This window comes from Ahaetulla prasina, chromosome 18 (assembly GCF_028640845.1).
Source record: "Ahaetulla prasina isolate Xishuangbanna chromosome 18, ASM2864084v1, whole genome shotgun sequence".
In the NCBI taxonomy this organism is placed as follows: domain Eukaryota; kingdom Metazoa; phylum Chordata; class Lepidosauria; order Squamata; family Colubridae; genus Ahaetulla; species Ahaetulla prasina.
In genome coordinates, this window is record NC_080556.1 from 7,034,974 (window position 1) to 7,050,058 (window position 15,085).

The 15,085-nt window shown below is 45.3% G+C and overlaps 3 protein-coding genes across 8 annotated transcripts in view; all 3 read left to right on the forward strand.

The window, feature by feature from the left end:
- The window catches only part of NMNAT1 (nicotinamide nucleotide adenylyltransferase 1), a 36,193-nt gene extending 33,557 nt beyond the window's left edge, over positions 1-2,636 (forward strand). For all 4 annotated transcript variants that reach the window (XM_058161143.1, XM_058161141.1, XM_058161140.1 and 1 more), the window contains exon 5: positions 681-2,636. In XM_058161143.1, coding sequence (XP_058017126.1) covers positions 681-1,084 — 404 coding nt within the window. In that variant the 3' untranslated portion in view covers positions 1,085-2,636. The remainder of the gene's footprint in view (positions 1-680) is intronic.
- Positions 1,403-10,175, forward strand: RBP7 (retinol binding protein 7). 2 transcript variants are annotated; one of them, XM_058161148.1, is made up of 4 exons: positions 1,403-1,527; positions 8,210-8,388; positions 9,071-9,172; positions 9,955-10,175. In XM_058161148.1, exons 1-4 carry the CDS (start codon positions 1,497-1,499, stop codon positions 10,003-10,005), a joined length of 363 nt encoding a protein of 120 aa, XP_058017131.1. In that variant the 5' UTR covers positions 1,403-1,496; the 3' UTR covers positions 10,006-10,175. The 2 variants fall into 2 exon arrangements, with proteins under 2 accessions (XP_058017131.1, XP_058017132.1); XM_058161149.1 differs by lacking the exon at positions 1,403-1,527 and adding an exon at positions 6,282-6,613.
- A 2,580-nt stretch (positions 10,176-12,755) lies between these two features.
- UBE4B (ubiquitination factor E4B) overlaps positions 12,756-15,085 on the forward strand; it is a 56,327-nt gene continuing 53,997 nt past the window's right edge. Inside the window, exon 1 of one of the 2 annotated variants that reach the window (XM_058161131.1) lies at positions 12,756-13,085. In XM_058161131.1, coding sequence (XP_058017114.1) covers positions 13,062-13,085 — 24 coding nt within the window. In that variant the 5' untranslated portion in view covers positions 12,756-13,061. The remainder of the gene's footprint in view (positions 13,086-15,085) is intronic. The other variant, XM_058161133.1, reaches the window with a different exon arrangement.

Consider the following 15,085-nt stretch of genomic DNA (forward strand, 5'->3'; position numbering starts at 1 on the left):
ACTTCAGCAAGATATGTTTAGACTTTGCCTGACTCAGAGAATGCCAGAAAGCAGGTCCTTTATATAGGCCATGGGGTGTGGCTCCATGACTCAGCACTTATCCAGGCCTGCCCCTCCCTTCCTTCTGTTGCCTCCGCCTATCAAGTCTTCTGAGGGTCACTCCAGTCTGCAGCTGTTGGCAATTGACCTCCCTCAGGCTCACATGCTGTGGAGGAGGGGGAGGGGTCTAGTTGCTCCGTTTGCCTGGGCATGGAGCCAGAGCTGGGGGCTGGAGATACTTCCTCCTCTTCAGCCTGTCTGGGCATGGAGCCAGGGCTGGGGCCGGGAGGCATACTAGGACATTCCTCTGTGTTCGGAAGCAGATAAGAAGGCCCCGGCTGTGGTGAGATCGGACGAGACACAACAGCTCCAGAGTCCGCACATAACTCCCAAGACGGCCCTGGCCCCATCTTTGCCTCCGACGCAGAGCCCTCGTCCGGGCCTTCTCCTGACTACAGCACCGGCCCATCGTCCTCCCCAACCTCCTCACTGTCCGACTCTGCTGCCAGCTCTGCAGGCTGCTGGCGGACCACAACAGTGGCGTTCCTCATTTATTGCTGTAGAATTTGAACCTTTAGGGAGCGAAATGTTCCTGGGTTTCCTTGCCCGGTGCTGTAATATTCCTGTCCTCTCTCCTCCAGGCCTCCCTCAGCTGAAGATTCTGTGTGGAACAGATGTTCTGGAGTCCTTCGCAGTGCCCAGTCTCTGGAAACCGGAAGATATCCAGGAAATCGTTTCCAAGCATGGCATGGTTTGCGTTACCAGGCTGGGGAACCACGCCCAGAAGTTCATCTACGAGTCGGACACGCTGTGGAAGCACAAGGAGAACATCGACCTGGTGGAGGAGTGGATCACCAACGACATCTCGGCCACCAAGATACGGAGAGCCCTCAGGAGGGGCCAGAGCATACGGTACCTGGTGCCCGACTTGGTCCAGTCTTACATCAAGCAGCACAACCTGTACACTGCGGAGACCGAAGACCAGAACGCGGGGATGATCCTAGCTCCTTTGCAGAAATACGCCCGGGAGCCCGTCAAAGATTGATTGGCAGAAGGATGGAGAAGGGAGAGAGAGCAGGGAATAGGGGCAGATTGGAAAGCTAGCTGTGGTTTTAGCGGCTGTCTCTTCCTTCGTAGAATCCCATTGCGTGCCCGGTTTGAATTTTGCCAAGTGACTCGGCTTGCCGGCTCAAATAACCGCAGACTGGTTTGTTTGTGACTTGCAGAAAAAAAAAACTGGCGAACTCAACGCTGAGCCTTCTGCAAATGAAATAAAGGAGGTTCCCTGAGTGGCAGCAACTCGACCCCTCGGCCGGTTTCCAAGCTCTTGCTTTCCATCGCGGAGATTTGGAGCTGGCTGAAAAACACCGTTTGGCAACCAGCTTTGGTGTCCGGCTCTGGTTTCAAACAGAACTGGTGCATCTGGGAAGCCGCAGATACGGCTCGGCTTTGAATCGATGGCTGACGCCTCCGCGTGGCGGTTTGTATGTGAGTCTGAGGCCTGCTTCTCATTTCTTAGCCCTGATGATGCCCTTGCTCCAGTTTTGGGAGGTGGTGAGAGACAGGAGCTCCGAAAAAAGTGGAGGCTGCTATTAAACGGGCCGGATTCTTCCCCTAAAAATGAACTTACATGAAGGCCGATATCTTCAGAGAATTATTATTATTATTCTTACTATTTTTTACTCTGATGAGTCCTACCTCGCCCGGCTTTCTTTGTACCGCAGTCTGGCTCACTTGAAATACACTGTTCGGGGTCTGGAAGTGGATCCCACCTTAAAGTGCCTTTTTGATGAACGCACTGAAGTACTTTCTTAGGTGTAAATATGAGCCATCATTGTTAAACCACATGGACATTTCAGATCCACCATGCCTGCTAAGGTGACCTCAGAATGTAACGTTTTAAAATGCTGGATCTGTCATTAAAGAACCATTTAGCTGTGCTGGATGGTTCATACACTTACATCCAAAAAACTACAACTACCCTCTTCCACTCGGATAACAAACACTAGGTGAACCTTCACGATGGCATGCTAGTTTTCTACAAGCATAGATTTTTGTTGAAATTGTGGTTAGAGCATCCAATCATGTAAGCCACGCAGATGGATCGTGTCGAGGAGTTTATTTTGGCCATCAGGAAGGTAAAACTCCTTTGCAGCCCAAAGGTGGTCTATCCTGCGTGGCCAGTGGCAGACCATAGTTGTTTCAGATCTCCGTAAACCACCAAACCTGGTTTGCCTTCCATAGTTTCCACTCAGCAGCTCATTGTAGATATATATATATATGTATATAGGTAGGTAGGTCGGTCTTGGCATTTTTGGGTCTTTTCCCGTGTAAGGTTGAGAGTATCTTGGCAGAGTATCTTGGGAAAAGACCCGAAAATGCCAAGACCTACATACCTATACCTGTGAAAACCTACAAAAACATACACACACACGCACATATATATATATATACACACTGAGGTTTTTGCGGGTGTTTGTATGTAGGTCTTTGGTTATTCGGGTTTTCTCCCGCGTAAAATTGGAAGTGTCTTGGCGACGTTTCGACGAAGTCTCATTCGTCATCTTCAGGCTTCAGCTTCGTGCTTCTGGGAGCAATGTGTGATCGCAGCTGAAGCCTGAAGATGACGAATGAGACTTCGTCGAAACGTCGCCAAGACACTTCCAATTTTACACGGGAGAAAACCCGAACAACCAAAAACCTACATATATATGTGTGTGTGTGTGTCTTTGGTTATTGGGTTTTCTCACAGAATTGGAAGTGTCTTGGCGGCGTTTGACGAAGTCTCATTGGTCATCTTCAGGCTGGATGTTTACAGCTTCGTGCTTCTAGGATAAAATTTTCTCCTAGAAGCACGGAGCTGTGAACACCCAGCCTGAAGATGACGAATGAGACTTCGTCGAAACGTCGCCAAGACACTTCCAATTTTACGTGGGAGAAAACCCGAATAACCAAAGATCTACATACAAACACTTGCGAAAGCCTCAGAAAATATATATATATATATATATATATCTCCCAGGATTTTTTTTTCATCCCCCAAATCAGTGTTTTTCAAACTTGGCCATCTTTAAAACGGGCGGACTTCAACTCCCAGAATTCCCCAGACATCATGATTGGCTGGGGAATTCTGGGAGTTGAAATCTACTCATCTTAAAAGTGGTCAGGTTTGGAAAACACTGCCCTATTTGGATCGAGTCAAAAACTGCTGCTTCAAGAGCAAGAAACGAGCAATACGGTTTGCTGCTCAAATTTCTGCCCCAGCAGGAATGAGCTAATTTGAAACATGTTTTTTTTTTTAAATTTAGCTGTGTTAACGTGAATTTTAAAAATAATAATAATACTGGAAATAGGGAAGAGGGGAAAAGAGAAGTTACAGGAAATTAAAAAAAACCCAAACTCGGCTGCGATGATTGAAAGTTGGCACCGGACAGTGATCTATTCTGTTTAGTGTGGGAGAAAATATACATGAAAATATAACACGGAATTAGAAATGCCCTTGTAAAAATCTTCCCTCATCAAAGTTGTTATTTCTGATTATTTTTACTTTATTTATAAGTTACATATGATACAATGGTTGCGTGTGCCTATATGATGTTTTCCTTTGAAATGTGTGATTTTTTGCCCCCCATATTTTAGCTGTTGACAAAAAAAGAGTCCTTCACGCACATGGTTTTTAACCACAGAACTGCACTTTGCACAACCTACCCTTAAAAATGATAATGCTGTTATAAAAATGAGTGTGTGTGTGTGTGTATACTTTAAATCCTGGGCTTGATAATAGAATCAACAATGTGAATGAACCACAAAATCAACACGTACCCTTCTCTGTAAAAGTGGATGGGAAAAAATATTAATAATAAATGTGGTAAAATGTAATCAGAAGTCAAATCAATGTTGTCATTTTCTGCGGGGATTGCAAAGTAGCTTAAAACCAACCCCAAACATTTTACTTGGGTCAAAATAACATTGAAAACGGAGCGTGAGGGCGGTTGGGTCTCATTTCAGTTTTAATTGTGCGAAAAGCAAAGGTGGTTGGGTCAGGAGAGCCTTCCCATAAAAAGAAAACTATTCTAGCACTGCGGAAGAACTGCTTCTCGTACACTTTTTGGGGTGCAGGTAGCCCTCGGCTTACAACTGCTAAGTTACCGTTACAACCAGGGGGTGAAATTCAGCAGGTTCTGACAGGTTCTGGAGAACCGGTAGCGGAAATTTTGAGTAGTTCGGAGAACCGGCAAATATCGCCTCTGGTTGGCCCCAGAGTGGGGTGGGAATGAAGATTTTGTAATATCTTTCCCCAAGGAGTGGGGTGGGAATGGGGATTTTGCAGTATCCTTCCCCTGGAGAGAGGTGGGAATGGAGATTTTGCAATATCCTTCCCCTGGAGAGAGGTGGGAATGGAGATTTTGCAATATCCTTCCCCCAGGAATGGGGTTGGAATAGAGATTTTGCAATATCCTTCCCCTGGAGAGAGGTGGGAATGGGGATTTTGCAGTATCCTTCCCCTGGAGTGGGGAGGGAATGGAGATTTTGCAGTATCCTTCCCCTGGAGAGAGGTGGGAATGGAGATTTTGCAGTATCCTTCCCCCAGGAATGGGGTTGGAATGGAGATTTTGCGGTATCCTTCCCCTGCCACGCCCACAGAACCGATAGTTGCCCACCCAGCAACCGAGCAGAGAACCAGTTGCTAAAATTGTTCAATCCCACTCCTGGTTACCACCAGGGAGAGAACCACGAAACACAAAAGACAGGAAAGCAATTTGGATTGGCAGTCCCCTGGGGGGGGGGGGGAGGTGGATTTTTATTTTTGCAGAAACGTGGTTAGAGTTCACTGACCACAAAGTATTTCTGCAGATGTTTCCAGACCCTTCAGAACAATATAAAGAGAGGGGGGAACGTGATTAACGAGAGGAAATCTCTTTTACGCCCACAGATTTAAAAATCTCTGGGGAAAGAGAGAGAGAGAGAGAGAGAAAGTCTGATAGCAAACTTTGGCAGCTGTGCATTCCCGAGCAGAGGTTAGCGGTTGTGTGTTGCTTCATCCCCCCCCCATGATGCAACAAAATTGAGTTATGATGCATGGTGTGTAGAAGGTCACGCTGACCTCTGTCCTTGATAATTGCTTTACAAAGTCTAGCAATCTCTTTCTCTTTGGGAAGCTTCTAACCCAGGGTGTCAAACTCAAGGCCTGGGAGCCGGCTCGCAGGGTGCTTAGATCTGGTCCGCGGGGCTGCCCTGGAAACAGCCAAGGACCGGCCCCGTGGCCCTCCCAAGCTCCGTTTTCGCTGGCAGATTCAACAGTGACAAAAGTAAGGTTCTACATTTAGGCAAGAAAAACAAAATGCACAGGTACAGTATATGTGATCCCTCGCTCAATAATAGTAACTGTGAGAGGGATCTTGGAGTCCTAGAGGACAACCAATTAGATATGAGCCAACCATGTGCAGCAGCTGCCAAAAAAGCCAACACAGTTCTGGGCTGCATAAACAGAGGGATAGAATCAAAATTACATGAAGTGTTAATACCACTTTATAAGGCCTTGGTAAGGCCACACTTGGAATCCTGCATCCAGTTTTGGTCGCCACGATGTAAAAAAGAGACTCTAGAAAAAGTGCAGAGAAGAGCAACCAAGAGGATTAGGGGACTGGATACTAAAACATATAAAGAACAGTTGCTGAAATTGGGTATGTCTAGTTTAATGAAAGGATGCACTAGGGGAGACATGATAGCAGCATTCCAATATCTCAGGGGTTGCCCCAAAGAAGAGGGAGTCCAGCTATTCTCCAAAGCACCTGAAGGCAGAACAAGAAGCAATGGGTGGAAACTAATCAAAGAGAGAAGCAACTTAGAACTAAGGATGAATTTCCTGACAGTGAGAACAATTAATCCATGGAACAACTTGCCTCCAGAAGTTGTGAATGCTCCAACACTAGAAATTTTTCAGAAGATGTTGGATAACCATTTTTCTGAAGCGGTGTAGGGTTTTCTGCCTGGGCAGGGGGTTGGACTAGAAGACCTCCAAGGTCCCTTCCAACTCTGTTATTCTATTCTGTTCTGTTCTGGAGGAAACCTTCTGACAAGCAAAGTCAATGGGGAAGCCAGATTGACTTAATTTAACAGCAGAGGCAAGAAACATCTTAAAAGGGAGCAAAACTTACTTAACAACTATCAATTTTGGGCTCAAATTGTGGTTGTCAGTCAAGAACTATATTGTGCTGCGTGGATCTTTAAACGAACTCCAACAAGACTCTGGTCTTTAATTTTGCTTCTTCTGTGACTCATGAAACAGTTACTTTAGCTCTACACCCTAGATTACAGCTGATCTGAACTTTATCCTCTCGAGGCCCAGCTGCAGCAGATGCAGATCCCACCTCCTCTTGTTAAGACCTCCCTACTTCCCCTTATATAAAGAAGGAAGGCCTGGGGGGAATTAAAGCTGGTCATTTGAATCCTTGGACCTTTCGAGTGTGGTTTTATCTCAGGTGCTCCTTCTCTTCAGCCATGCCGGTGGACTTCAGCGGTACCTGGACTCTTGTCAGGTCTGAGAATTTTGAAGGCTATATGTTGGCTTTAGGCAAGTATAGATTTATTGGTTGAATTCTTCTCTTTGTCCTTTTTTTCTTCTTCTCTCCAAAATGCTTATTTGGTGACCGCATCCTTCAAAGACAAAACTTGTCTGAAGTGGTGCAGGGTTTCCTGCCTAAGCAGGGGGTTGGACTAGAAGACCTCCAAGGTCCCTTCCCACTCTTGTTATTTTGTTGTTCTATTTTTTATCTCTTGGAAGCTTCGTTTTACCTTTTTTTTTTTTCATGCTAGGGTGGTTAATATATTACAGGATTTAACCCAGAATTTGCACTGGTTTGTTTTTTTTTAATTTGGTTGAAGATAGGAAAGGAGCAAAATATTCTTTATATCTTGAAAATGGTCCCCAGATTCATTTTCAAATGCTTAAATAGCTCACTTAGCCTTAGCTACCATTTCTTTTGCCTGCACATGGCTAAGTCCCCACGTGACCCTGAATTGAAACTGTGGCGTGTTGAGAAAACCACAGTGGTCTGTTTGCACACCATGTCAAGCCACGAATAAGGGTTAATAAGTCATAATGTTAGATTCAGTAGAACATTCTAAGCCAGTATTCCCAAACTTGGGTAAAAATATCCCAAATTAGGTGAAAGTGGTTTTTTCTTTTTCTTTTGAGTAATGATATAAACCCAATACCAGTCAGAACGGGGATATTTAAACGATAGTTTTGGTAACGCAGGAAAAAACTTGAGAAGCACTGGTCTTAACCCATAAGCAAATTATACTAGGAAACTTAACAGAAATGCTACTTGCTCTTGGTTTATTGAACAAACCTATATCCTTGGTTTATTGAACAAACCTATATCCTTATAGATATAAATTTAAGATCAATTGTTGGATTTATCTTAAGCTGCAATGCTAATGGTTAAATTTATCTTAAGATGCAATGACTTTCTTATTCTTCCCACTTTTTTTCTTTTGTATGTGGACATACATTTTCTGGAGTAATCTCTAATAGGTGCCTTTTTTCCCTGAATTAAATTTTAAATCTGAGTTTTGCGGTGTCCGTGAGGAAGCAGCCCAAAAAGCCAGTGCAATCCCAGGCTGCATTAACAGGGATAAAAATCAAGATTACGTGAAGTTCTAGTACTGCTTTATAAAGCCTTAGTAAGACCACACTTAGAATACTGAATTCAGTTTTTGGCCATCTCAATATAATAAAGGATGTTGAAACTCTGGAGAAGCACAGAGAAGAGCAACAAGGATGATTAAGGGCCCCTGAGGCTAAAACATGAAGAATGGTTGCAGGAATTGGGTATGTCTAGACAAGGAGACAAAGGGATGTGATGGCTCAGTGGGTAAGACGCTGAGCTTGTCGATTGAAAGGTCAGCAGTTCGGCGGTTCGAATCCCTAGTGCCGCATAACGGGGTGAGCTCCCGTGGCTTGTCCCAGCTTCTGCCAACCTAGCAGTCCGAAAGCATTTTAAAAAAATGCAAGTAGAAAAACTGAGGCACTGTTATGAAACCAAATGCGTAACGTTAACCTGGCTACCCTCAAGGAAGTCAGAATTCATTTAACCGGGGAAAGCCACTCAATATGTAACGACAGACTATTTTAACTCCCATTTGTAACTTTTTTTGTCCAAAGGTATAGATTACGCAACTCGCAAGATAGCAAACATGTTGAAGCCCCAAAAGCTCATCAAACAGAAAGGGGACGTGATTTCTATCCAGACGACCAGCACTTTTCGAAACTATTTTCTCGAGTTCAAAATTGGAGAGGAGTTTGATGAAGATAACAAAGGATTGGACAACCGAAAATGCAGAGTAAGTAGTAACTCATCCAGACCTTTGGTGTGAAAGTTTTAAGTGAACAGCTTTGACAATAAGCATTGACTGGACATGTTTTTAAATATTTCCCTGCGTGTTTCAAAAACTCCTTTTTTTTTTCCCTTGGGGCTTTTGAAAGTAGATATTGACAATGTTTGGTTTGATTTTTACATGCCGAGACTTTTTTCAAACGCTTAGGAAACATTTCTTCCTACTAGACCAAATTCTTTCAACCTCCTTAGTTGAAGGTTATTTTTTTTCCTCACTTCCTTTAATAGATTTATGAACACATCAGTTTGCATTGCAAAAAGGCTGCAGCTTATTAAAGATTAATAACTGATTTAATAGGATCAGTTGGTCTTCCTCATGAAGAAGTATGAAATATAAATAAAACCAAATCTCTTTTTCTCTTGGATTTTTTTTTTTTAGGGGAAGGAATTGGCTCTGTATATCTTAGCTTGACCCAGAGTTCTCAAAGAATCATTAGCCCAGTAATTGAAAATGCTGGCAGTTTAAATTTTTAAGAAGCCATCATTGCTAGAAAATGTGGGCTAAAATGTTATTTTTAGAAATCTTGTTTCCATACCATTTTAAATATAGTTATTTGTTGTAGCTTAAAATGAAACATTTTTAATAATATGATTCCCCCCCCCCCCCCCCCCCCGCTCTTCCGATGCAGAGTGTGGTGACTTGGGACAAAGATAAACTTGTTTGCACCCAGAACGGGGAAAAGAAAAACCGAGGCTGGTCCCACTGGATCGAAGGAGATGAGCTCTATTTGGTAAGAACTGTTTGGGGTGGATTAACTTGAATTGATCTAGATAACTATAGCCAGCTCTCAGCCCGGAGCTGGGAAGAGATCCATCCAGCTCTCTTAAATATTCCATGCATGAGCTTCATTGACTTAAAGCATAGCCAGTTTTTGAAGAAACTGCAAGTATTTCCCCCCCCCCACAAGTTCAGGACACAAAAAGTACATCTATTTTTTCCCCCCAGTTTTAACTGTGGCCCTGTGGTCTTAAACCCAAGCAATTGTGGCTTGTTGTGGCAATAATACTTAAACAAATTAGCATCAGGAACCATCCTGTAGGCCAGAGGTGGGATTTACTGACTTTCCCTACCGGTTCACAAAGGTGAGCGTGCTTGCTACGCTGGCAGGTGCCTCATCTGTGCATGCGCATGGCCTCCTGCACATGCGCAGTGCTCGTGCATTACATCCGGGCTGGTGGGCGGAGCCTCCCGCAGTCGCCGCTACCGGTTCGCCTGATTCGGAGCGAACCGGCTGAATCTCACCACTGCTGTAAGCGAATTGTGAACCTATCCGTTACATCCAAGTAATGTAAAATGGAAACCTAATGAAGATGGAGATGCTGATATAAGGCTTGGAATGAGTCAGGGTTTTTGATCCTAGTTTGGCTTTAGTTAAGCGGGGAGGCGAGCTTGGATCCTGGGGGTGGGTTTGAGAGGCCAGGGGCTACCTACAACCCATCCTGGCTAACTGTAGCTTGAGGTTAGGTTCCCAGCATTGAGGCCTCGGTACTGTATGGTTGTCTTTATGCGTAGGAGCTCCGTTGCGAAGGCCAGACAAGCACGCAAGTTTTCAAGCGACTGTGACTCTCGAACGGGACTCTTCAGAAAAGAGAACTGCGCAAGGGCATCTTCAAGGCATGGCCTCTTTTCACTGCAAGTCAACAACGTGGAAACTTCAGTATTTTCTCCTTATCCAAAATGCTCTTTAGGCCAACTAAAGGGGGCTGTTATATGAAGTCACTTCATTAAACATATTGGCGACGCAGCTTGGAGTTTCTAGTCTCTATGGTGCCACTCGCTTGTCCCAAAATACTTCCTTTGGGGGGTGCTTTACGGCTGTCCAGCTGGATTGGATGGGGGGAAAGCCTGACGCTCAACTTGACTCCCCTTCATTAAGGGTTTGCCTGCATTGTCCTCTCTGCTTTAGCAAGTTGTCTGACCCCAATTTTCACTTTATAAACCATGATTGCTGGCTTAGCATCTTATAGGTGCCTTTCCAACTTATTGAGGCTGGCTTCTTCCTTTTGCTGGGAGGGGGCATCCCACGTGCAATTTCCTGCTTGCGGGAGAATTTTCAAATAGGGTAGAAATCTGGACCAACTTTACAAACCACCATCTTATCAGTTAGTTGGAAAAAGTCATCCTGATTTTTGTTTTTTTTTTGCTATTCCTGTGTCTGAAATGAGCTAGAGAGCAGGATCTGGCTTTCTTCCCATGACACTTAACCTAGATATTGAATTAACCAGGTTTAGGAGGATGAAGCCGAATCGAGCGTGTTTTGTGGGGGTACAGCTGCTGGAATTTAACAGTTTTAACAGTTTGGAAGGGACCTTGGGAGGTCATCTAGTCCAACCCCCTGCTCACGCAGCAGACCTCTACTAGGGATTCGAACCGCCAAAATGCCGACCTTTCTGATCGACAAGCTCGGTGTCTCTTAGCCACAATTCGAACTCCATCCTCAAGTTTGTTCCCTTGCAAGTGCAAAATGGGGGGCCGCGAACACCCAACAAAATTTATTAGTTTCAAAGCAAGTGATGCACCCCCTGAAAGTATTTTTCCCTTGCCTTGTGAGGTGTGGGGGGGAGAGAGAGAGACATTACTTCTCCCTCTAAGTCTTTTGTTCTGTGATTTATATCAGGGGTCTCCAACCTTGGCCACTTTTAAGACTTGTGGACTTCAACTCCCAGAATTCTGGGAGTTGAAGTCCACAAGTCTTAAAAGTGGCCAAGGTTGGAGACCCCCCCGATTTATATGGTTTAAAATTATTTTTCAATCCCCACCCAAAACCTTTGATAGTAAATTGCTTTAATAAGCCCGATGCCAATGCTTTTTTTAAAAACCATATGAAAGTTTTTTTTAGGGCGTGCCAACTTAAAAATCTATTTTCCACCTCAAGATGAACCGATTTGTGGTACAGATCTAGAAAACGGAACGTGCGTGGGTGAATAATAAAGCCACTTTCCAAAGCTTTTGAAATATGCCATTCACCGTGATGGGAAACTAAGGATTACATGACAAGATAGAAGAAAACGGCTGTTTTTGTGGTGCGTTTATTGCTATTTTATTTAACTCTGCCTTGCAAGCTCCATTTAATTTGAACAGGTTTTGATTTTGGCGCCATTCTGGCTCCCCCCCCTTCTCCCCCTCCCTCAATCTTGGCCCCTCCACTTGTTGCTATGGCGCAGGCGCCAACAAGCCCCGCCTACTGCCTCGCGTTACAGTAGCTCGCTTTGGATTCAGAAAGGCTTTTTATTTTTTTTCCCACCTCCTCCTCCTCCTCCTCTCTCTTCCCATTGGCTAACCCCCGAACTGATGATCGCCTAATAAGTCAACTTGGAAGGGAACCTCCCCCTCTTACTACTATTGGTGAAAGCCACCCATCATTCATGGGTGTCAGACGTTTGCGGAGGAGGGGGCGGAACCTGCCGTTTCTTTTTTCCCCCTCCTGGCTTCTCAACTCATCGTGGACGTCCCCGAGGCCGCGCATGCGCGCGGGGGCCCTCCAACGCACGCACGCACGCACGCACGCACGCACGCGCGAGGGAGCGCGGAGAAGAGGTCACGTGATCCGACGCCAAGATGGCCGCCGCCGCCGCCTTCTTGTTTTGATGAATAATCTCCGTGAGGGGAGGCAGCGGCTGAGGGGGAAAGTGGGGCTCCGGCCGTCACGCGTGGGCGGGAGTTGGGAGGCGCGGGGGCTTCAGCCGGTGAGCCTTTGCCTCCCCCCGCCCGCCTGATTCGGGTTAGGGGAGTTTCCAAAGGGGGGGGTCGTCAGGGCCAAGTGGGGGAGATAGAGAGAGAGAAACCGGGTGGGCCTGCCCGTCAAGAGAGAGACGAGAGTGGTGGGGGGGCTGTTGGTCGCAGCGGGCCTGGTGTGTGTGTGTGGGGGGGAAGGCTCCCTATGGGACCCCCGGGGCTGCTGGCGCATCCACAAAGCTCGGGGGAGGAGAAGCAGCAGCAGCGGGGGCCCAGCGGCTCCCTTAGGACCCCCGAAGAGGAGGAGGAGTGAGGGAGCAGCCCGACTCTGTGTGTCTGTGTGTGGGGGCCTCTATACAGGTGTGTGTGTGTGTGTGGGGGGGGCGCCTCAGGACAGGTTAGGCCAATAAGACAGGTGAGCCCCCAGATAGGCCGCAGGGAGGAAGGAGCGCTTGCACGCCAAAGGGGAAGACGGGGGGCGGGAGCCTTCTGACGGCCATAGGACGTTCCCAACCCCGGGATTAGAGTGGCGGGTGGGGGGGGACGGGACGGACGGGACCCGGTTTAGATAAGCGAGCAGGGTCTGGAAGAGGAGGAGGAGGAGCAGCCGCCAGGAGGGAGGGAGGGAGGGTGGTGGATGCAGTTCAGGCGATAGGAAGCCTGGAGGAAGAACCCAGTGAGTGGCTAAAAGGCAGATCTCTATTCTGAGTGGGTAGGTGTGTGTGTGTGGGGGGGGACTACACGGGGTTGCTCTTAAACCTCCTGACTATGCACTTCTGAGAACTCCTTAGGGAAAGAGGCAGCAACCAGGAACAGGGGTTAACCGAAAGCCATTTCCTCCTCCTCCTCCTCCATCACCATCCAAGCACCTCCCTCGAGGGAAGCAAGCGGAGCCCTCCTCCCCACGCACCCCCCAAACGCCTTCCACCATTAAGAGGAAAACTATGGAGGAGTTGAGTGCCGATGAGGTAAGTTTTGTCTGTGTGTGTGTGTGGTGGGGGGAGCACAGATGATAACTAGGAATGTGGGTTTTTGTGTCTGGTGGTTTGCCACAGACCTTTTAAGGAACAGGAGTTTTGTAGGAGAAGTGATGGTTCTGTACCTTGGGATGACGTTGATGGGGTTGTCCTAATTCCTCTTTTTTTTGTATCTGCTGTAGAATAGAATAGAATAGAATAGAATAGAATAGAATAAAGAAATAAGAATAGAATAGAGAATGGAATAGAAAAGAAAAATAAGGAATAGAATAGAATAAGGAATGGAATAGAATTAGAATTAGAATAGAATAGAATAACAGTTGGGTTAGGGATTTTCTGTCTTCACTTTGAGCTGTATTGTGTTTGGGGGGGTGCACTGAGGGAGCTCAACCAATCTCATTGTATATATGTTGTGCACTGACAATAAGGATTTGAATTTGAAGGGACCTTGGAGGTCTTCTAGTCCAACCCCCTGCTTAGGCAGGAAACCCTCCGCCACTTCAGACAAATGGTTATCATTAAGAAAGATTTTAAAATTTATTTCTGGTCAAAAACCAAGTTTGACAGTAACCAGGTTTTTTTTTTAAAGGCAGGTATTTTCAGGGGTTTTCATTGCTATTTTAAAGGTGGGTTTTTTGGGGATAGGGCAAAAAAATGTCAGGGAGCTTAGAAGGCTCTTGAATCCCCCCCCCCACACCTCCGGGTTGTTGTAAATCTTTGTAACTTTTGAGAGTCCCAGTCTGAGCTGACAGCCAGGAAGGTAGCAGGATGTGTAGTTCCATTGACAGGTCTGCTTATGTGAAAATATTAAATTAACTTTTTTAAAAAATGAACTTAAATACTTCCATGTGACAAGGTTATTTATTATATGACCAGGAGGTTGTTGGTTATTAAGATGGTGAGGTGTTCTTGAGAGTATTTCCTGTCTTGAAGAATGTCCTGTATTTTACTCAGGCTTAGTATGTTGTATTCAGCTTTATAAAATATTTTAAAATGATTGCAACAATCCAAGGAAGAGGCAGTATGTTGTAGCACATTGTGTTTTCGCCGTTTCTCTTCATTCTAGTCCTAATTTTTTCTTCCTCTATTCTATAGTGGAAATGTGTATGTTGCCAGTTAAAACAGATGTTGAAAATCTTATCTATAAAATATTTAGGTTTAATTGAGCATCTGTTGCACATTTTTAATACATTTGTATTTCTGGTCGATGTAGTAGCCTAACAAGACAAGGTGAAGAGCATACCAAAATTCTACCTTATCTGTTCTAAGAAGGGGGACTTTCCTCGTATGAATAAACTATCATATGTAGCTTTCATCTTAGTGAGTCTTAAAACAGTGTGCGGTAAATTCCTAAAACAAAACTAGAATTCAGCCTTTCAGAAAGAAAAAGCAGTACTGAAACATTCGGTGAAATCAGAATCAAACAGAGAAATAACGAGTGTGAAGACTTGGGAGTAAATTCTGTGGTTTAGGAAAGCCGTCTCTTAACTTTGATTCCTTTGAGATAAACTGGATTTAGGCATCCATAATTCCCAGCCAAAAGGCATCCGGCTGGAGAAAGGTGATTTAGGAACTGTGATCAAAGGGTGAAAAATCTTAGGTACATAGAAAACATGCTTCACTAGACCAGGTCACAGGCTGCAATCCTTACCTTTGATAGCAGGATTGGCCTATAACCATGAACTATAATGGCTTCCAAGCTATGGTGTCTAAGCCCAGTTCAAACTATGGTTTGAAGGCAATTCAGTTTAATTACAGATAGTCCTTGACTTAAAACTGTTTAGCGACAACTTACGACATCACTAAAAAATGTGGGTTATGACCGTTTTTCACGCTTACCACCATTGCAGCAGCATCATGGTCATGTGATCAAAATTCAGACTCTTTGAAATCGACTCATATTTATGACGGTTGCAGTGTCCCAGCTGATCCCCCTTTTGCAACCTTCCGACAAGCAAAGTGAAGGGGGAAGCCAGATTCGCTTGTCCATG